The 22,522-nt window shown below is 40.0% G+C and overlaps 1 protein-coding gene across 7 annotated transcripts in view; it reads right to left on the bottom strand.

The window, feature by feature from the left end:
• The window catches only part of nphp3 (nephronophthisis 3), a 165,406-nt gene extending 143,318 nt beyond the window's left edge, over positions 1–22,088 (bottom strand). For 5 of the 7 annotated variants that reach the window (XM_048265979.1, XM_048265984.1, XM_048265981.1 and 2 more), the window contains exons 1-6: positions 22,010–22,088; positions 16,385–16,424; positions 12,078–12,510; positions 10,369–10,494; positions 2,855–3,005; positions 2,594–2,746 (exon numbers count right to left, since the gene is read on the bottom strand). In XM_048265979.1, coding sequence (XP_048121936.1) covers positions 2,594–2,746; positions 2,855–3,005; positions 10,369–10,494; positions 12,078–12,401 — 754 coding nt within the window. In that variant the 5' untranslated portion in view covers positions 12,402–12,510; positions 16,385–16,424; positions 22,010–22,088. Of the gene's footprint in view, positions 1–2,593; positions 2,747–2,854; positions 3,006–10,124; positions 10,167–10,368; positions 10,495–12,077; positions 12,511–16,384; positions 16,425–22,009 lie in introns of those variants that run through there. The other 2 variants (XM_048265980.1, XM_048265985.1) reach the window with 2 other exon arrangements.
• Between the last annotated feature and the right edge of the window lie 434 nt (positions 22,089–22,522).

Below are 22,522 nucleotides of genomic sequence, written 5' to 3'. Positions count from 1 at the left end.
ACCCTTCCCGATGTGGCCTGGACATCCTACTAAATTTGAATAAGCTTTTGACGAGTGACCATGCGCTTTAGAATGTCATGATGGGGCCCTTAGTCACTCTCTCCAGTTATATATAATACCTCCATGGGTGAAATACACACACACACAGACAAAATGACAGAAATGTGGGTTCCTACAAGAGAGGTAACTACCAAAACAGTATGTTACATTGAAAGTAGGTAGTAACCCCCACCCCCCTTCAGAAAAAGCGAGTAAAAGCGGGAGGTTAATACACACCAGCGCGGGTGTTTTACGTTTTTAGTTATTGACATTAACGTTATTGAAGTTTCAGCCCCCTCAGCTTCGGAAGATTAACCTAGCATACTTCTGCTAGTGACGTTAGGCTAGCAGTCAGAGTACACAGCTTCATTACTTGAGTAAAAGTACAGATACCCTTTGCTAAATTTTAAAAAGTACAACAGTCAGATGTACATTTTCTAAATATTGCATTACTACCGCCAAAGTGCTTACATTTATGTACAGAAACATCCTACATGGATTTATGAAAAATGTTAATACCTTGGAGAATGTAAAAGGAATTGAAAGTAAAATCAAGTAATTTATATCTTTTTACCATGTTGCCAGGGATGGGCAGTATTTCTAATACATGTATTTCAAATACATATTTTAAATACAAAATACTATTTTGTAATTGAAACACTTGAAGCGAAAACTATCATTAACTTGTTCAGAAAATTCAAATAGTCTGGCAAGGTGGGGCCACAGGTTGGCACATTCCCGGGATGGACCTGGTTTCGTCTCTTATCGAAATCTAAGAAGGTGAAGGTGATTGCTGGCTGTCCCAATCAGCGGCGCCTGCACAATCCAATCACGTTTGAGAGGGAAACAACAAATTGAGGGTTTCCGAGATTTTTGCTTTTTCCTTTTTTAGAAGAAGTAGTAACAGGTACTCACGGCTATGGATAGAAATGTAGTGGAGCAAAGAGTACAATATTTGCCTCTCAAATGTACTTGAGTAAAGTCATGAGTACTCCCCAAAAATGATACTCGAGTAAAGTATAGAACCCTCAAAACTGTACTCAAGTACTGTAATCAAGTAAATGTACTCCGTTACTGTCCGGCTCTGGTCAGTTGCTCTGAGGTAAACCGTAACGTTAGTTTTAATAAGAAACGTCTCACTGAGATTTATCTAGTTTAACCGGTGTTCAGTTAGCGCCACAGGATTCCAGGTAAGCATGTGGTTCCACTGAGTGGCCGTCGAGGGAGCACCGCCGCCCGGATAGCGCCACTGGTGACCAGGAGAAAGCCAGTGGTTCCTCCGACTACGAGGAAGAACAGCCACCGAATAGCCACCTGTTGATCGCGCGGCCCTATTGTGCGGGAAACACACTCTGGTGCATGTTGGTATGTTGCTTAAAGGAGAATTCCGGTGTGATATTGACCTACGATAAACCATGTTTCAACACACTTTAGGTCAATATCACACCGGAATTCTCCTTTACGAACTTCAACAGGCCTGCAATGGGGGTTTTATTTTTATTTAGCAAGCTTGTCTATGTCTTTATATGTTTACTGTATGTTGAGTGACCAGTCACCTTAGGGTAATGCTATCAGTTTTCAAACGTAGAGATTATTTGCACTACACTGCATACTTGTTACGGATGATTGATGTCAATGTTGATTTGTGGGAGTTTACATACAGGTTTATTGGCGGGTTATGACTACTTCCACACCGAGATTTATTGATTAACCTATACCTACCTTTGGAATCGCTACTTTTTAGTGTACCTTTATATATCCACACAGAGATTTAGTAGATATAAGCTAATTACCTTTTGAATCACTACTTTTTAGTGTACATTTTTGACACATATCCACACAGGGAATTATATTTACATTTTACTCATTACTTTTGATATTCTGTTTCAATATTTTTCATGGAGACTGACCTTTAAGGTGGTCTATACTGACGCCATTCACTGGCTAATACAGAGCGAAGTATAACCTTTATATCGTAGGGGTGCTTAAGCTACTCTGGTTAAACAGCAGGCTTAACAGGTGAGAACCATACCCTGGGACCCAGGTTACACTAGCACACCCCTCTGAGGCAAAAGAGGGCTAAAGCATTGTATTCAGTATAATGAGACTTACCTAGCCCTTCCTCGTAAAATCATATGACTTGACTTGATATGAGTTTGACTTATTTTAAGACGTATCATCCTGAAAACAAACAAATTTGTCTGACAGTGCGTTGAGTAGAATTGTCTTATTAATAATAATAATAATAATAATAATAATAATAATAATAATAATAATGTTCTTTCCAGAGAGCGGTAGGTAAGTGTCTTCATACCAAAAACAATACCAAATAGATTTAGAAACATGATTCCTTCATCAGCAGCTAAATAAATGACTATTGGGCCCAAAATATCTGCATATCTGCATCTCCATTAGAAAATGATATTGCTATTGGTCCTTAAAAATACATACACCTGTAATGGTCGACCCCTGTTTGTGGTTTATTGTTAGTAGGACATTACAACCTTAGTTGGTAAGACACACAACATTTTAATAAATATTGAAATGTGCAGACCTCTGCTAACATTGGCGAAGGGTCCCTCCACATCCATCAAACTATGAGCAAACTCTGGCCCCCGATAGCTCTGTTGAAGCTGCATCATACTCCCCATAGATGGCTCACTGCCAAGCACACACCCATTCCAGTATTCACACTGCATGCCACCAGCTGTAGATGAGGTAGAAAAGAGGCAAACATTAAGCTATGATGGATCTCCAGATGTTATGTAATTATCGGTTTTCAATCAGTTCTGAATAATCATCTAATTGGTCGTACCAGCCACTGTTGTTTGGTTTTCATCAGAGTCAGAATCTTCAGGGACATAAACCTGGACACCTTGAGCCTGTAGATGCTGCAGCTTTGACTCCAGATCCCGCTTGGCTCGCAACAGATCCTGGATTTCCTTCTCTTTTGTTTCACGAAATATCTGTTGATAAATAAAGAGCATTTTCAAGTCAAGGTAGTTGAGATTTGTGAAGGATGTCAGTCATGGTCATGGTTAGTGAACGGTGCCTGCTATGTCAACATATGATGTCTTAGGTGTTTAAGGAAGTGAAATTCATTAGACTATAACTGTACAATATAAGTTGACAAAGGTGTTATATCTTTTTACTTATGATGGTTTAGGATTAACTTTATGGCCCAAACCCTCCCCCAAAGGGGAAACTGAAACAGAAACAACAGCAACAAGACAAAGGAATTTTAATTGAATTGGCTCTGCCCCAGAGGAAGTTGAATTTGAATTGGAATGACAGGAAGTGGAATAAATTCATGGCATTTAAAAGAAATTCCACACAGTCACACAACAGAAATAATGTGTTGAATATCACATACATTCTGTGTTGGAAAGGTTACTTTAGAAATGTAATTGGTTACCGGTGCTGTTATACACTACCGTTCAAAAGTTTGGAGTCACTTAGAAATGTCCTTGTTTTCATCATTAATGTTGTAAATGACTGTTGAAAGAAATGGCTGATCTTTAATGCAATATCTACTTAAGTATACAGATGCTCATTGTCAGTAACCATTCATCCAAAGGCACATTCTGTTTACTAATCTGATATAATTTTAAAAGGCGAGAAAATATTGTAGAACCCTTTTGCAATTACGTAAGCCTATAATGTAATCTAAAAACTGCTGCCCTGATTAAAAAAAAAAAACAATGCAACTGATCTCTATAATGGAGTGAAATGTAAATTTCTAAGTGACCCCAAACTTTTAAACGGTAGTGTAAGTAACCCATTATAAATATGGTTTTCATTACTTTTTTTTTTACTTTATCAAAGCAGCATTCAAAATATTTTTTGATCTTAAGATAAATAACACTTGGTTATATTTTATTTTTTGCAGTGTAAATAAATTAAGTAATTTTGTGCACAAACTGACCCAAGGTGTGCTCAATTTCTCTGACTTGTAATAAGTTTATATTGAAGAGGTTCATTAGGCTTACTGTTTTACTAATTCTTACTGTTTCTCTGTACAAGCCAATAAGGTAAAATTGTGTACCTGACAAGTTTCGGCTACCTTGCCTCTGTAGCCTTCATCAGAGGGGTCACGTGATGTTGGTGTGACGTCGTCTGAGCTGTGTTATATGGAGTTTCTCTCCTATATACATTTTATTGCATGTTAGGCAAGGGATCTCGTATATCACATCACACTTTTTCTCAGGGGGAATCTGATCCTTAGGATGTACTAGGATTTGGCGAAGCTTGATGTGTGGCTTCACTGGTGTGGTGATGTGGTGTTTCCTCATTGCTCGCTGTACGCGTTCTGTGACCCCCCTGACGTATGGGAGGGTGACCATGCCTAGGTTCTCAGGCCTCGAATCTTTTTCTCCTCCTTGTTATTTCTCTGGACCTCTCTCTTGCCTTTGTTTATGGCCCAGTTTGGGTAGTTGCAAGCTTTGAGTGCCTGTTTTATGTGGTTCTCCTCCTCCTCTCGGTCATGGTTGTCAGTGATGACCTTGGTACGGTCATATAGGGTGCGGACCACTGATAGCTTGTGTGCTGTGGGGTGCTCTGATGCCCATAGTAGATACTGGTCTGTGTGTGTGGGTTTTCTGTATATTTTTATCTTGATGCTACCATCCTCAATGTGATGTATTTTCATGTCCAGGAAGGCGATGGATCTATGGTCTTCCTCCTCATGAGTGAATTTTATGTTTCCAGTTTAGCCTATGGTGTTTAGATGGTCTGTGAGTCTTAGGGTGTGTGGCGGTCTTGATCTTCTCCAAGATGTCGCCCACATAAGCGTCTCCAGAGGGTCAACCTACATTCTTTGGGAGCAGTGGCGATGGCTTTGGCTTCCAGGTCCTCCATGAAGAATCCACTCATGATGGCTGAGAGGGGGTCCCCCATGGCAAAACCCTCCTTTTGTCTGTATATGATCCCTCTGAAAAGGAAGTATGTGGACTTTGCTACAAACGTTAGCAACTGGACTATGTCTTCAACTTTTAAGTTTGTTAAAGGCGGAGTGTTGAGTCTGCTTGTAGACGGTTCTGCACTATATTTATTGTGACGTCCACTGGAGTTTTTGTGAACAGAGAGACTACATCGTGGGATATGAGTATCTCGTCTGCCTCTACTTTCACTGTGCTTAGTTCCTGTGCCAGTTGCTTTGAATTTTTACAGTGTTGCTTTGTTCGGCCCAGGAGAGGTTTTATAATCTCAACTAGGGCTTTTGAAAGGTTGTATGTTACTGAGCCTATGCTGTCAACAATGGGACGGAGTGGAACGTCTTTTTTGTGAATTTTGGGGGTGCCATATATTCTGGGAGTGATACTGGCTGTAGGTACTAAGTACTTGTAATTGTCCTTGTCTATTTTTCTCTCGTCCACTAATGGGTTTAGCAGAGTCTTCAGTTTCTTCTTTTTCTCCTCTGTAGGGTCCCTCTTGAAGATTTCATAAGTGTCTTTATCGCCCAGCATGTCTATCATTTGTTTTTCGTATTGTTCTGTGTCCATGATGACTGTTGTTCTGCCTTTGTCTGCGGGTAGCACTTTGATGGTTTTGTCTTTGGCTATTGACTGTATAACTGGCCAAACTGGGCCATAAACAAAGGCAAGAGAGAGGTCCAGAGAAATAACAAGGAGGAGAAAAAGAAAAAAGGTTCGAGGCCTGAGAACCTAGGCATGGTCACCCTCCCATACGTCAGGGGGGTCACAGAACGCGTACAGTGAGCGATGAGGAAACACCACATCACCACACCAGTGAAGCCACACATCAAGCTTCGCCAAATCCTAGTACATCCTAAGGATCAGATTCCCCCTGAGAAAAAGTGTGATGTGATATACGAGATCCCTTGCCTAACATGCAATAAAATGTATATAGGAGAGACAGGCCGGCAATTCAGCACACGAAAAAAGGAACACCAGAAAGAATGTGAAAAGGAAACATCTGGAACGCTCACCCGTGCAACAAGAATGAAAGCAACACAAGAAAATCTGAAATCTGCCATTTCAGACCACTGTAAGAGGGAAAACCATCTTATGAACTGGGACGCAGCCAAGGTCATCAGAACGGAAAGCAACAAATTCCATCGATGGATCAAAGAGGCGGTTGAAATCAGGAAGCGGGCCCCAAAGACTGTGAACCGGGATGAAGGAGCCTACCAGCTATCCCACACCTGGGACACAGTCCTGCAGGGCCGCCCCCGGCTGTATGAAAAACCACCAGACAGCAGAGGGTGCCCACCCCGGGCACCCCAGGGGACACGGCCATCCCGATGGAAAACTCCATATAACACAGCTCAGACGACGTCACACCAACATCACGTGACCCCTCTGATGAAGGCTACAGAGGCAAGGTAGCCGAAACTTGTCAGGTACACAATTTTACCTTATTGGCTTGTACAGAGAAACAGTAAGAATTTGTAATAAGTTTAGTTTCACATTAAAGTTTTTAAACTATTTATCATGGCATCCAGTTTCAATGAAATGCATAGACCTGCTCGCAACAAATATATTAGCTCTATTATTAGTGACCCAAGTTTCGGCATTGTTTGACACTTCTGTGATATTAAACCAGTATGAATATATCTTGATGCATCTTGCAATGGACCGGATAGCCCTACACATTAAGCTTAACAACAACAAACAAGCTAGTTTATCGAAAATAGTGTTGTGAACAGAGTTGGGTGTAACACGTTCACATTACATTTGTCAGTAATGAGTAGTGTAACACGTTACTTTTCTAAATTCAGTAATCACACTACAGTTACTAACAGTGTGGGGCAGCCGTGGCCTACTGGTTAGCGCTTCGGACTTGTAACCGGAGGGTTGCCGGTTCGAACCCCGACCAGTAGGAACGGCTGAAGTGCCCTTGAGCAAGGCACCTAACCCCTCACTGCTCCCCGGCGCCCGCTGTTGTAGCAGGCAGCTCACTGCGCCGGGATTAGTGTGTGCTTCACCTCACTGTGTGCTGAGTGTGTTTCACTAATTCACGGATTGGGATAAATGCAGAGACCAAATTTCCCTCACTGGATCAAAAGAGTATACTTATACTTACTTACTTTGTGTGTGAGCAGAGATTACTTTATTCTCCTATTTGAGATAGGCGGATTCCTATTTCCTAGTAGGCTATTTCCATACATGGGAATATTATTGTGTGTGTGTGTGTGTGTGTGTGTGTGTGTGTGTGTGTGTGCGCATCTTCTGGGAGGGCGACAAGAATTCACAAAAAATAAAACCCATCAGAGTATTTGTTAGCTTAACAGTTTGAGTGCCAAAAACGGAATATTGCGTTTTTTGTTCCGATGCATTGAGTGCCAAAGACGCAATATTAAGTTTTTAGCATTTTTTTAAATTACGAAAATAGACACTCTAACACACCTTATGTGCGATTTTGGGAACTAACATTTTGGATGTCAAATGTCAAACATTCTTCTTACTGCACATTAATTATAGGCTAATATATTATGATATAATATTCAGCTGGAATGATGTTTTTTCCTATCATCCTATTTTTAAAGCAGGCGTGCAGGCGTGTAATTGGTCTACGGATTTTCTACAGGCATGGCATGTTTGAATGGGCACTGCACTAGTGTTGTTGATGTTGAATAGTGAAGGGATTGTTGAAATGTGTCAAAATGGTGGTGCAAAGAATATAAATATCTCGCTGAATAAACACAAAATCTGTCAAAAAGACACAATATATTGGCTGATTTGGCTGAAACTTCACAGTTTAATGATCATCTATCTATTAATGACAGGAATGTCTGTCTGTGTGTGCATCTGTGTGTGTGTCTGTTATTTGCATATATGTCGAACCGTTCGTCTGAATGATTTCAAACTTGACAAAATGTCTTGCTACGGGCACAAGCAGTGCCAAATTTGATGTTGTTTGGATAAGAAATGCAATGGCTTTTGCCGCTCTATCCGCACAGCGCATGACCAGAGACAGAAGTTTAATCGTCAGTAGCTATGTCTGCAAGTCTTGACGCCATTGCGTGTAAGTAACTTTTACTGTTTTCTCCTTCCTTGTTTAATTTTACAGTGATTTACATTCATTTCTACCACTCTCTTTTAATTGTTTTCCAGCTGCCTGTTAGACCTAGCCTATTACGAGACAGTACGCAGGAGCTTACATAACCAGTGGGGTATACTACGAATCTCGATTAGTGGGTTAGCGAGTTATGTTGGGCTCAAAGCCAGGGTATGCTGTGACACGAAAGTGGATCTGTTTTAGTGTCGCTATATCACCATGGTATCTTATGCCGTCAACCAAACCTGGTCGGGAGGAGGTTATGTGCTAAGTTATAGCTCAAATCGTGTAATTTACCACCCACTGACCAATCAATTGTCTTAAAAACGAAGTTCTCACGTGTAGGATTCGGTCATATATCTTACAGGTGGAGCTCCGCCTCTACTAACATTTTGGATCTCGAATGCGCTTTAATAGTGCTGTGCATGCAAATATCCCACTATGGGCGTGCATACCATACAACAACTGATGACAATTGATTTATTTGATGTTATAGGTTAGACACAAAATTACCGCAGTGTAGATTAAGCTATCGCTCATGAATACGTAAGTAATTGTTTTTAAATAGAGGCGGTCTTGTGCGTCTCCACGTTTCACGATTGGCCAACGTCATCCCAACACCGAGAACGTGCACAGATCTGAGCTGAAGGCCTAGTTTGACAAATATCACATAACTGCTATCGTAGTATTACTTAACGTATACCCCTGAGTCAAGGCTTTGTGAAGCCTCGATATGTCTTCATAGCCTAGATATGTCTAACGTGCTTCGTAGTATACCCCACAGACCTTCGCAGGCGGAAGCTGTGAACAGTTCAGCTCGGAGTTGATCGTGAAGAGGGTAAGATCCGTTTTAGGGGACTATTTTTCAGGTGCATTAGATGTGTTTTTTCCATAGCCTACACAGTGCATCGTGCAGTACCGATTGTCTTTATTGATTGTTTTTACAGCTGCTGGAAGCGAGACAGACTCTGAAGTAGCCTACAGGGCTACGCACCACAGACATCTCCAAAACAGACCAAATTCAGACAGTATGCCGCCAGTTACCTACTGCTCCGAGGCGGCAAACAGCCACTTTGTGGATTTTGGGCTTCTCATGAGCTTACCATTTGTTGTGAGTGCAGATCTCGCTTTGTAGTTGTGTGTCTGTGCTAATAAAGCTCTTTCTTTGAATAAACATGTTCCTGGCAATTTTCCTTTCCTCAATAGGCCTAAATTAATTTATGTCCTTGATGGTAATAATAGTGTAGTAGCCTACATAGGATAATAATGACATGAATATAGGCTACAATATATTTTGTTGTCGTATTTTCTCTCTACAGAGCTCCACCTACAGCTTTGGGGTGCATATTTCAAGAACTGGTCTGCCGCTGCACTGAGCAGTGCAAGTGGCGTTTTTCTGCTTTGTCGCTCCTGCATGTGCCACAGGCAAAGTTCAACCATGACCACGCCGCACTGTAAATCATTTACTTAAAGATTTACTACTAATTCTTTTGCACTAAGCCTGACCACAACAAAAATCTTTGGGACATTATTACCTCAACCAAGAGCAACCTAGCGGCGAGCAAAGCGCATGCCACATGCAAATGTGAAGTCCCCTGCTTGAGGGGGCGAATGTATGTCCAGAGAATTTTAACTCGCTTTTCACAGGACTTCCGGATTCAAACACTGCCGGACACGCTAGTGCAGATCTTGCAAGGCTGGTTTCCGCTAGGAGACAGTAGAGGGAGCAGGGAAAGCCACCATTCTCACCACAACAGGTAATTTAACCATCACAATTATTTCTAAACTGTGTCATTAAAGTTGCAGTTGGCAAGTCTGACAGATTGAAGGGACTTTTGAATTTTGACTTTTTGCACCAGACTGCACCAGACAGTGATTGACAGTCAGATCTCACACAGCCCTGCTCTGATTGGACCAGAAGAACCGGGAGCTGTGGATTTTTGCAAAACAAATAACAGGTGGAGGTAAAAGTGTTTTTTTTTTTTTTTTTTTTAAACCCGACTGATTTATGTTGTTCTGTCGGAGCATAGTGTCAGTTTCAGTGAATATGATCAAAAAAATCTTACTTGCCAACTGCAGCATTAAGTTGAAAATGTTGCATAATTCCCCTTTAAAATACAAATGCACTTTGTTTAGGACAAAACCATCTGCTAATTATTTTAAATATAAATAAATAAATGAACAAACAAACAAAACACCACTTCCTGCACAACCATTGATCTTTAAGTATACTAAAACACACTTGCAGCAATTAACCAAATTTAATTTATGGTTTAAAAATTTAAAACAATAACATGACGATGCCTTCACCTTGAACTGTCGCTTGACCTTGTCTCGGTCATGCTCAAATGTAGAGGCCCTCTCCATGGCTTGGTACTTTGCCTCCAGAGCACTTTCTTTCTCACGCAGGATCTTCTGGTAGGTTTTCTGCAAAGCCTTTACAGGTTGACAACAAATTATTAATTTATATGTGGATGTTTTTTTTCTCAACAAATAACAGTCTGAATTACAATACCCTCCAGAATTATTGGCACCTCTGCTAAAGTTGACTAAAAACCAATATAAAAAATAATCTGTTGGTGATTTATTGTAATCTCACAATGAAATGAATTAGGAAAATCTCATAAAGAAATAAATACGAACTAAAACACGTTGCTCACAATTATTTGCACCCCTGAAAAATATTATAAACAAAACCTAAAAGAAGCATTTTCCTATCTAATTTCAATTTATTTAAGTTAATCAGTGTCTGAACTTTCAGAAGTAGTTCATGACTTTCTATTTTCACTATGGTATGAAAATAAAGTCACAGAGAGGCTAAATCCTCTAGTCATTTTTCAACATCGGAAAGACAAGACAATACACTAAATTTAAATAAAAAGAATGTCTTTGACAACTAGGTACTTTGTTGAAAATGTCTATATTTACAGTTAAAACAATTATTTAAAGGTTCTAATCATCTGAAAATGTGACAAACATGCTTTGATAAAGACCGATGGTTATCTTGCCCCACGTACATTATGGAGGATGGCAAGATAAGAACCACTGTTGGAGAGTTACAGACAAGGGTATCATCTTGGGCTCACCAAGTCCCCAAACAAAACTTCAAAAGTGGCCTCACTGCTAATGGATTATTTAGAGGGCATGCCAGTTAAAAGCCTGTAAACGGCATGAGTTACTGAATGGTACAGTGACTTTGTCTGGAAGTGTGGTCTATTGTCAGATGAAATGGAAATTGCGCTCTTTGGCTAGAAACACTTTAGGTGTGTCTGGCATACATAGAAGAATGGATATACTGAAAAGAATATGTCTAATGATAATTATGGTGGAGGGGCAGTGCTATTGTGGGGTTGTTTTTATTCCCAAAGGCCTTGGGAACCTAATTAAGGTGCATGGTTTCATGAACACCAAGAAAAACCTGAACATTTTCAAAGAAAATCTGTCAATCTCTGCCATGACACTAAAAGTTGGTCATGATTGGATCATTCATCAGATCAATGAACCAAAACAAATGTCCAGATCAAAACAAATATGGTTTGCTGAACACAAAATCAAGATTCGGACATTGGCATCTCAGTCCCCTGATCTAAACTCCATAGGAAAACAGTGGGGTGAGTCAAAGAGGAGAATGCACTAGTGTAGACCTAGGAATCTGGATGATCTGGGGAGATTTTGTAAAAACGGTCTTAAATCCCTTGCTTTGTATTCTCCAACTTTATAGGGTGTCATAGGAGAATATTTCAAGCTGTTTTATTGGCAAAGGGAGGCTTAAGAAGGTACTACAAGCAGGGGTGCCAATAATTGTGAGCAAAGTGTTTTTGTTAAAAATATTTATTTCTTTATGAGAGTTTTTCCTTTTTCTCAAAATAAATCTGCTTCTCTTGTGAAGGTTGGATTTTTCCTAATTTATTTCATTGTGAGATTACAATAAAATCACCAACAGATTATCTTTTATTCCAGTTTTTAGTCAACTTTAGCAGAGGTGCCAATTATTCTGGAGGGTACTATATGTGTTCTACCTGTAGCTCAGCACGCAGTCGCTTGTTTTCTTCATCCAACTTGGCCTCTTTCTTTTGCATGGATGCAATCTCATTATTCTTGCTGACTCTGAAAATGTCATAGTCTTTACGAAGACGCTCATATTCTGCTGTGTATTCTAGGTCTACAGACCCAGTGGATTTAAAGCTGGCACCAATCACTCTGGGACCACGACGGAAGGAGCTGCGTAAGAGACGTGCTTTAGGCTTCACCTCTACTGGTATTTCACAAGCTTCACCACCTTCGCCACCATATGCATCTTCAATGACTTCACCAGGGCTCACAAGTGAAGAGGCTGTCCCCATGATGACGACGGAGAATTTGCAAATTGCCCTTCAGTAGAGGTTGGTGTTGGTGCATACCACTGAACAATGCTCCTGATTCATCTTGCATGATGGAAAACCAGCGGATCAACTGTGGTAAATTAAACAATAAATAAATTGACATTACAACCCCACACCAAAACTACAAAACCACACACTAATTCTCAGCCTTTGACTCGTTTTGACATGTTTTTTTTACTCAGTTTTTCAGGATAACGGCCTCCGTTATACGGAGTTAATGGACGAGGCTGAAAGAACGGCGCACAGTGAAAGAAAGTTTCTTCCTCCGAGTCCATTCATTTTGTATAATGGGACATTAACGGTATTTCTTCTCTCAGGGTGATAATTATAGCTCAATATGTAATGCATGAGAAAAAAAACAAACATTAAATCCTTTTACAGTCCCCTAATTACTAGGTATTTACGTAGTAGGTACGTGGCAAGTTTTGGTATATTAGACAATTATCACAGGTAACATGAGGGTAAGTACAGAGAAAATACACACTTTACTAAGCAACATCTACAATATTATCAATAAATTACACAGCATAATTGGATAATTACTACAGAAACAAATACTAAGACAAACTTCAATTATTAACTATTAACTCCTACCAAGAACCATGTGAGCAAGTAAGTAGGGGATAATGGCCCCAACAGCCCCAACGCGCAGCGGAGTAAACAAGTAGTTCTTAGAAACACCTTCTGTATTATCCATTATTTTAGGTACAATTTTAGTTGTCACAGGCTTATGATGGTAAAAGCCCGGGTTTAACCCTTAGAACCCTAAGCTGTTTTTAGGGCATTTTCACTACCTTTATTCATAAGGATTTATTCTGGTCATTGTAAGTGCCACACACACATATTATATATTGTTTTTTTCAGCAGAGTGTAGGCTATCCAAATCTGCCATGTCATGTATTAGTACTAGCATTGATTTTATTTAGATTTTTAAAGAATTAAAATATAAAAAGTGTATTATAAAAATTCTTATATTTTGACCTGTATCTCACCATAGCAAGCCCATAGCTCTACATGCATTTCATGTGTGTGTAGGACAGACTGTCCTGAATCGGGTAATATAATTGCCATATTGGAGGGATACTCTGGGGCTGAGCAATTTACAGAAATATGTGGTGTGTGATTTATGGAAATAAATGCCATTTTTTTTTTAGTGATGAAAAATGACCTTTCTGCGCTCCATATCTATGACACGAACTGATCTGACCTGACTTGACCCAAGTTTGCATGTTAGCATGTGTGCCATAATGATTCTTAACTTTTTACTGCATTGCCATGAACAAAGTAAAGGCAAAAAAGGTGTTTCTTTGTTGAACAAATTGGGATGCAATGTGAGCCTTGAATTGGATGCAATGCAGGAATTTGCTAGGATCTCAAAAAACCGGATTATGAACATGCTTTGCGGTTAGAAACACCGCGATAGCGTTGGATTATAAACATGCTTTGCCACAAGAACAGACAAAAATGTGGGGTAAGTCCAGCTATATGAAGTTATTGTTTTGCGGTCACTTCGTCTGTTTTATAACCCAGAAGGTTTCAAATGATAGCTCTGAGTCTCCTCTTTTATCTGACATGTGTGGCATATCTATCCGATCACAGGTCCGCGAGTAATTCAAACGAGAGTAATTGGTGTGGAGCGTTGGTTTGTGTGCAGCGTTGGTTTGTGTACATGACGTTAATATTTTGCAGTCACTTCATCTGTTTTTATAAGCCAGAAGGATCGATATACATGGTACCAATGGATAGCCCTGTGTCTCCTCTTTCATCTGATATGCTTGCCATATCTATGCGATCAAGGTTGCGAGTAATTCAAGCGAGAGTAATGGAATGCGCAGGTGGATGAAAAGTATAGACTGTAAATATGATGCAATTTGATTTAATTTCATGATTTTTTTTTTTTTTCATACTTGATCGTGCAGACAAGTGCATTGGCCTCGTTAGAAAGCCCCACTTCTTCTCTGTCACGCAATATAGGTTTCATCTCGCTGCGATGAACAGTCGCGGAGCAATGTAACAGAGAAGAAAGGGTGTGTTTTTTGACGCACTTTGCGTCAATCGGGTTCTAAGGGTTAATAATGTTTTTGTTCTTATAATACTTTTTCATCAGTTCACAGGGCCATCGCAAGGGGGGGGGGTTAATTGGGCCGTCGCACCAGGCCAAAGATGACATTAAGCGTTTATTCTTTATTAACACCTATTGTAAGCAAAAAGCTTAATGTGGCTTAACATCCTAAAACAACGATCAGTGATAACCAAATTTCTCTCATATTGTTCCTCATAATCACTAAGTACCTTAAATTTAGCATGAAGTCATATTATGAACTTTAGGCTGATGTGACAGCATGTTTCTTCAATCTCCTTCACTGATGCCTATGGAAAAGTCTTAACAGGCTTAACACTTTGAGTGCCAAGAACGCAATATTGCATTTTTTGCTTTTTTAAATTACGAAAATAGACACTCACACACCTTATGTGCGATTTTGGGAACTCTATGATGAATAGAACTGAAATAGATGACGATCGAAAACTCATGAAAACACAAGATCTGGACATTTTATCATAACTGGCTTTTGATGGTTGCTGCTTTGGGTCGAATCAGTGACGGCTCCCACACACAGCTGCGTGCATCGCGTTGCTGGAGACGCATCCCATTCACTTTAAATGGGCTCACGTGATCCGTTGCCGAACTGAATTGTGGGTCCGTCACGTCGCGTTTCTCCCGCTGCTCGCATTGAGGAGTTCAGCTGTTGCTGCACCGACAGACGGCACCGGCCAATCAAGCCAATCTACGGACGGCACCAACCAATCACATTACACATAGTGTGTGTCCATAGCTATAACATAGAATACGCTGTGGCGCTACAAAAATCAACTACTAAGTCAACAATGATCTAGATTGCTGGCACTCTGGGCCAAAGCTTCCGAAAACAGCGCGGCATTCAAAGTGTTAATGTCCCAAAACAATGATCACCAAATTTCTCCCTCATATTGCTCCTCATAACTAGCCTGGAAAATTCAGACCCTGATAATCTAGAAAGATTAAGGGTCTGGCAAAGAGCAATGTAATGGCCCAACTCTAGGGGAGGCAACAAGCATGCATTTAAAAATCTCACTGCACGCAATTGGATAACACTAGACCATGTTTACTCTGAATGATTTCGGATTTCGGCAATCGGATAACACTACGACCAATGTGTACTGTCCTCCAACGTTGCAGCGCCGTCTTCACCAGTTTAGCTTGTTCCCCGGAATGCAAGGGGAAAAAGTAACGTGCATCATTGCTCTTTGCCAGAGTGTCTCGCAGAGACAATTCCATTGTGCTCTCGCGAGAACTCTGGATTTCCAGGGTACCTCATAACCACTGGAAACTCAAAAAATCTAGCCCTAAGTTGTTTTTCCCAGGACCTCAGGAGCTGAATAGGCTACTTTAATATATAATTCCAAAGGGGACAGATAGGCTACTACATTTAAAACTTAAAAATATTGAACGAACCTTCCCGAACTTTGAAATTGCGATCAGTGACTGGCATCGGGTGAAGGAAGCTTTTGAAGTTGAAACTTTTGAAACTATTTGCGCACCTCCATCTCACAGAAGAGACTAGGCTATGTGGGCTCACCCTTCTATGAATAGAGAGACGAAGTCACGCCCCTTCTGTTAGACACCATGGGACCTATCTTTCAAAAAATTATGAATGGCAGTCAATGGCGAAAGTGAAATTATTTTCCTGGTCCAGATCGACTTGTGCCTTCAATTACCAATATGATGTTTGTCAATTTTAAAGACAATTTTTCATGTAAAGACATTTGCAGTTTGTTTTTTAACTACTGAATTACAACATTGTGAAAGATCGTAATTCCAACGCAGCGACTACAAACCCATCAGTCGCGCTAGTGACGTTAGCCCATTCACAGCCACACCGGATTACACTAGCAACAGGTCTTACCTGAGCTTCCCTTGCCGATGAAAATACCATGAGTCAGGCCCTGGGGATTAAACACATCAGGTAAGTTGTATTCGTCCAAAGACTGTACATAAACTACTGTTAAGTGACATAGCTGGCAGCAAGATGTAACCATCGCCTAGCATAACAGCTAAGCTTAGTCGTATCGTTTTATTTCGTTGGTGACGAACACCGTTTGAGACGAGAGATGTAGTCCACTGAGTGGATTCGCACAAAACTAACATAACTTTTAAAGTCTCTCTTTTAAATGCACATATATTATATGTGAAATTCATGGCACAATTGGAATGGGACCAAAAAAATCATTATTATCTCTCCATTGACTCCCGTTCATATTTTTTTGAAAGACAGGTCCCCCCAAGGTTTAATGGGTGGATGAGTGAATGGTTTGAAGAAGATGGATGGATAAAAAGTATGTAAGTGGAATGTAGTGTTGCACGGTGTATCGATACTAAAAAGGGATCACAATGCCTTCACGCAAAAAACGATACGATTTCCGACGTTTTTAGAATCGATACTTTATTAAAATAATAACGTTCTGTGTCTGTGTGAACTGCTGCTCTCTGCTCCTTGCATGCATATAGGCAAGTGGGCGTGTCAGGCAGGCAGCTCGGAGTGAGTGAGTGCGCAGTAACGTCAACATAGTTCTTTGCCGACAGTCCTCGGCCTTGTGGATAAAACAAAAGGTGATGTGAAATCTGGACTGGAATTATTTCGGATACATCGCGAATAGTGAAGGCAAGCAATCAGGTACACAGAGGCCCGTTTGTATGTTGTAATATGTTTCAAAGTCATTTAAAGTGCGTATGTCAGGTTAAAAAACATTTTTGACAAATGAAGGGACATGAAGCAAGATAGTAGTGAGTAGTGATTTTTCTTGAAAAATCAACTTTAAATACAATAGAACAATATTTACAGTTATTTTTATAACTGAATTTATGAACATTCCAGGAAACATTCCAGACACAATGATGACCTCATAAGAGGTAGTCCAGCAAAGTTGGTCAATTAAAACACATGGGATAAGGGATCATACAGTAGGTTTTTTTTACACTGATGAGGCCAAAAATATGACTTCATTCCAGTATGTCATGGTAGAGTCTACTACCTGCCTGACATAAAAATATCTACCTTTTTTCTTTACTGGCAACCATTATTGATCTTAAAATGTGATGAAGAGGATATGGGCAAGTAGCAATGCTTGAAAATGCCAGTTGTGTCATTTGCCATTCACATATAGACCATTATATAGCCTAAACTAAGTAGAATCAGTAAGCAACTCATTAGTCTGTGTTCAGCCAACCATGGGCATATATGCTTTTCTTTAGAGACCTGACTATAAAACCATCAGTGTATATGTGCTACCACACATTTGCTCTTTATATATATATATATATATATATATATATATATATATATATATATATATATATATATACACACACATACATATATACATACATATACATACACATACACATACACACACACACACACACATCTGCTTATCAACTAATGTTAGCTATAGACAGACTATTAATTTGCTTACTGATTCTACTTAACTTGTTGTATATGAAAGCCTATGTGATGGCAAATGACACAACTGGCATTTTGAAGCTATGATACATACTAATAGTGATCCGATCCTACTCACACCCCTAATCAATTTCTCACTGATGATTTGATGGCCATGATTTACCTAAATGTTGTAGCCTATTTGTCTTTACTTTGTCCCTGCCAGTCAGGCTCATGCTTATGAACCACTGGTATGTCATAGAGACATTTTTGGCCTTATCAGTGTAAAAGAAAATGCAGTTAAAACCCATTCTCCCCTATGGTCAACTTTGCTGGACTCCCTCTTATGAGGTCATCACTGTGTCTGGAATGTTCATAAATTCAGTTATAAAAATAACTGTAAATATTGTTCTATTGTATTTAAAGTTGATTTTTCAAGAAAAATCCCTACTCAAATACTATCTTGCTTCATGTCCCTTCATTTGTCAAAAACATTTTTTAACCTGACCTAACCTGGCACTTTAAAAGCAGTAGGCTACGCATGGAACTTGGCTAAACACCTTGCAGACATCCCAACATTTTTAAAGAGTTCAAAGAACGACAGGTTAACGAATATGCTATAGAAAAAACACAACTACATGGTTAGTGCCAAGTTCTTCTCTTCTGTTTTAGTCTAGCCTAAGTGAAACGAGTATGGTTCTCTGGGATAAAGCGAACCTTCCTTCATCACTGAATTTTGACGAGACATAACGAGCTGTAGGCTAATCATTTTGACGAGACATAACGAGCTGTAATCATAGGGTGCTAACGTGATGAAAGCGCAATGTCCACGCCATAATAACATTACCAACACTACCAAACAATCTATTTCATGTTCGGTCAGTACTACTGGTAATATTTGTCATGGTATGTAGACTGCAATTTGTTCAATAATTATTGCCCAGATGTAGGATAGGCTACCCGAAATGCGCTAATTAAAGCCCACAGCATATATTACCACCAAAGCGTGTTGAGTCCTAATAATAATAGCGGCGTATTGTTACGTGGTAGCAAATCATGTTATCGAAGAAATAGACGTAATGTAGGAATGCACACAGATATATTGCAACAGGTAATGGTGTATGCCTATCTGACGAAGACCTGGATGGTTGGAACGTTGTACTTGCACACTAGGCGCAAAGAAGACTATCCTCACATTTTCCCTTTGCAACTGTCAAAGAAATCCCATGAACACGGGAAGGCCTAGGGTAGCCTATACTGTACATCAGATGGCCTAAAGATTAGGCCCCTCTGCATAGCATTCAGTGATTTGCATGCAGTAATTTCAACACTGACCTTGATCTAGCCTAGTTTGGCTATTTAAAGCTACTTTATTGCCAAAACACAACACAATGTAAATGAACTATAACAAACAATAAAGGATTTAATCACACAGGTCTACTATTTTACTGACTATAAAAAATAAATTATGTAGTAAGTTTAGAACCCAGAATTCACCCTTCGCTAAATCCCGCACTCCTTTCTGTTGCTATGCCTGACAAGCTTTAGCACCCTGCATTTCTATTACATTGGGGGAGAACCGGGACTTTTCAATGAAATGTCATTTACAAAGACATTGTACCACACTGAAAGCTAATATTTCGTCACTAGCAACCTACATCTGTCCTCTGTCAAATACAGTTGGAATTACAGCTCTGAACAAAACTGTTCATGAGTTATTCAAGCAGAAGTCGAATGTGCGTTTTGTTTCATTCGACTCTCCCGGCCAGAATGAATGGAACAGGCATGGGGGACGAAAGAAACATACAATTTAAGCTATGTAATTCCCACAACTTCAATATTTGACAACATATCATGAATGGTACTTCAAATAGGTGTTACTTTAAATAGATTGCTGATGGGCTATACATCTTGGTGAACGTCTGTTAACAACTGTCTGTTAACTTGCAGTCATCGTGAAGCGTGTATCTCGTGGTTATGGAAATATCATGCAATATGCCATTTTTTATAGTTAGAACAATGTTTTCACAATTATATCATGTTTCTATAGTGTAACATGTTATTTCACTGTGTCTTTACGTGGGTTAGGGCACCACACATCCAAATAAGTGCCCTTCATGACCCACAGGCTTTCAGTCTCCACAGGTTAACATGGCAAAACTCGAAAGCTTGTCAGACCTCCCGTGCCTAGTGACGGGTTGCTAAGCCACGATTGGCCTGTGGCGGTTTTCGGGTGTGGCTTAGCGAAGGGTGAATTGACCTGCACACTACAAAAGTGCACCGAATTCAACACAAATGACTCAATACACTTGGAGGAGGTAGGAGTCCTTTCTTCTCCAGATATCTTAGGATTTCGCCTTAGTATCGTTTCAGTATCGAGCATTGTGATATTTATGGCAGGTATCATATCGAAGTCATAATTTCGGTATCGTGACCACACTAATGGAATGTGCCTTATATCCTTGTAGAATGGAGAGGCACAGAGACAGTTGGCCTAGTTGAGCAGAAAAAGTTGATACAGGTGCAGTCAGATTAATTGACTCTTTGAGGGGGCCTAGTTGAGCAGCTGGCAGTTGATACAGGCGCAAATCAATTTAATTAGCCCATTGTGATGTCATAGTGCCAATTAAGTAACTAATAAGCTTGATTTTTGTTAATATTTCAAAAAGTATATAGTTTACAGAAACGAAAAGTACATTGCACAGGTGTCATTTTCAAGACCTACGTTACAAAGTTTCAACGAAGTTTCTACGTTAAACAGTTGAAGCTGAATTAGACGCAGGAATTTAGTCAGACAATTAGTCGTTAGTGGCAGCACTAGCCATTCTAGGTTCATGTTTAGAACAGAAAATATGGTTGCCCGAACAATGTGACGTTTTGGCTATAGCAGGGGTTCTCAAACTTTTGTGGGCCGGGACCCCTCATGGAGTGGAAAATTCTCCAAGGACCCCTCATAATCGCAACACATAAAACTTAAGTTAATCATGTAGCTGTATAGCCTTTTTTTTTCTGTTAGATGCTTATGTTATGTATTTTTAAAACAGAGTGCTAATACCACAAGTCATGTTAGCAAACTTTGACAGTAGGCCTATGTAGGATTGTTGTTTCTTTCAAATGTAGGCCTATTGTGTTGAACACATAGTGTTTGCTTCACTTTCATTTTGTTGGCGGTTAATTAATAAAGTGTTTTGACGTATTGATGTAACGTATCAGCAGATCAATTGGGCAAATACTGATACTGTAGCATTTTTCGTCATATAAGACAATTTCATATTTTGTAGCAAACTTTGTCAGGGACCCCCTGACAATGTGCTGCGGACCCCTGGGGGTCCTCGGACACCACATTGAGAACCAATGGGCTATAGTACTCTGGCCCCTCTGCTTCCAGTACCCATGTAGGCCTACAATTAGTGCAATGCATTTTTTTCATGTCCAAAATATTGCCTATTTCCTCCAAAACTGCAGTTTTTTTCTACTACTTGAAGTAGTAGGCTACAATTGTTTTGTGGGTGTTATGACTTCTGTATCCCACCAAGTAAAACATGTTTATACCGCCTACATTTAACAACAATGTGAGATTGAAATGATACCACGTGTCTAAACGCTAACTAATGCTTCGAAAGAGTTTGGATCCAGAGAGGCTGCTGTCATGGAAACGGTCACACTTAGGTAAGGCCTACTGATTACTCTGCACATGAAAGGGTGATGCATTGAAACATCCTGCCAAAAAAATGGGCCTAAATAGGCTACTGAAAAGTAGAACACAACTCTAGACTATGCAAACTAACAACCCTGCATACACACAATTTAGCTTTTCAGGTTAAACTAAGACGGAAGCAGACCATGACTTGATTTCGTCAGCAAACACTTCTATGTCATTCAGAGTCCAGCCCATGTTTTTCGTTCGAACAAAAAGTTTTTACCAAAGATTCTATAGTTAACTCTCTGGTTACCATCCGTGTGCAAACATCAGAACTCTAACATTAGTCATAGCCCTATGGTCATAGCCTAGTCATCCACCAAGTTGTGTTCACGTCAGCAAGGCTAGCCTACGATTAATTTATCTTAACGTTAACTTAAGCATGTTCTTACCTAGTTTGCAACATTAGTGAGTTTCCAACAGCGACCGCCAGCCATTGTCCATTTCATCAGAATAAAAAGGACTACAGAGTGCTTCTGAAAATCCTTGGTCACAGACCCGCCTATTTTGTTCCGTAACGTCCTCCAATCACAGCGGTGTCTTGGGAGGCTCAGGGTCCGCCACTTAAAGTGGCAATTGAAACCAGCTGTGCGTTCATGGGCACGGGAAAAAACATTTTTTCCCAGTGAAAACATCATAATTTACGTCACTTTATGTGGGGATATCGGGATTGTGCCGTAAAACCGCTAAGAATTGTGAGAATAGCGGTATCGGCGGCTGTAGCCTACATAGAAATCCAATGGGGTAAGCAAGACTTAGGCTACGTCAAATAGACCTCTTTCACCAAGCTACTGACAGATTCAACATGTAGGCCTAGGCTAATCAAATGCTGGCCAACATGGAAAGGATCTCTATGGATATGTCTTTTACCCAGTGGATGTAAAACAACTCTCCCTCTCTTGCCT

This window comes from Alosa alosa, chromosome 16 (assembly GCF_017589495.1).
Source record: "Alosa alosa isolate M-15738 ecotype Scorff River chromosome 16, AALO_Geno_1.1, whole genome shotgun sequence".
Classification (NCBI taxonomy): Eukaryota; Metazoa; Chordata; class Actinopteri; order Clupeiformes; family Clupeidae; genus Alosa; species Alosa alosa.
The sequence above is the reverse complement of the archived record's forward strand: the minus strand, read 5'-3'. Positions and strand labels throughout refer to the sequence as shown.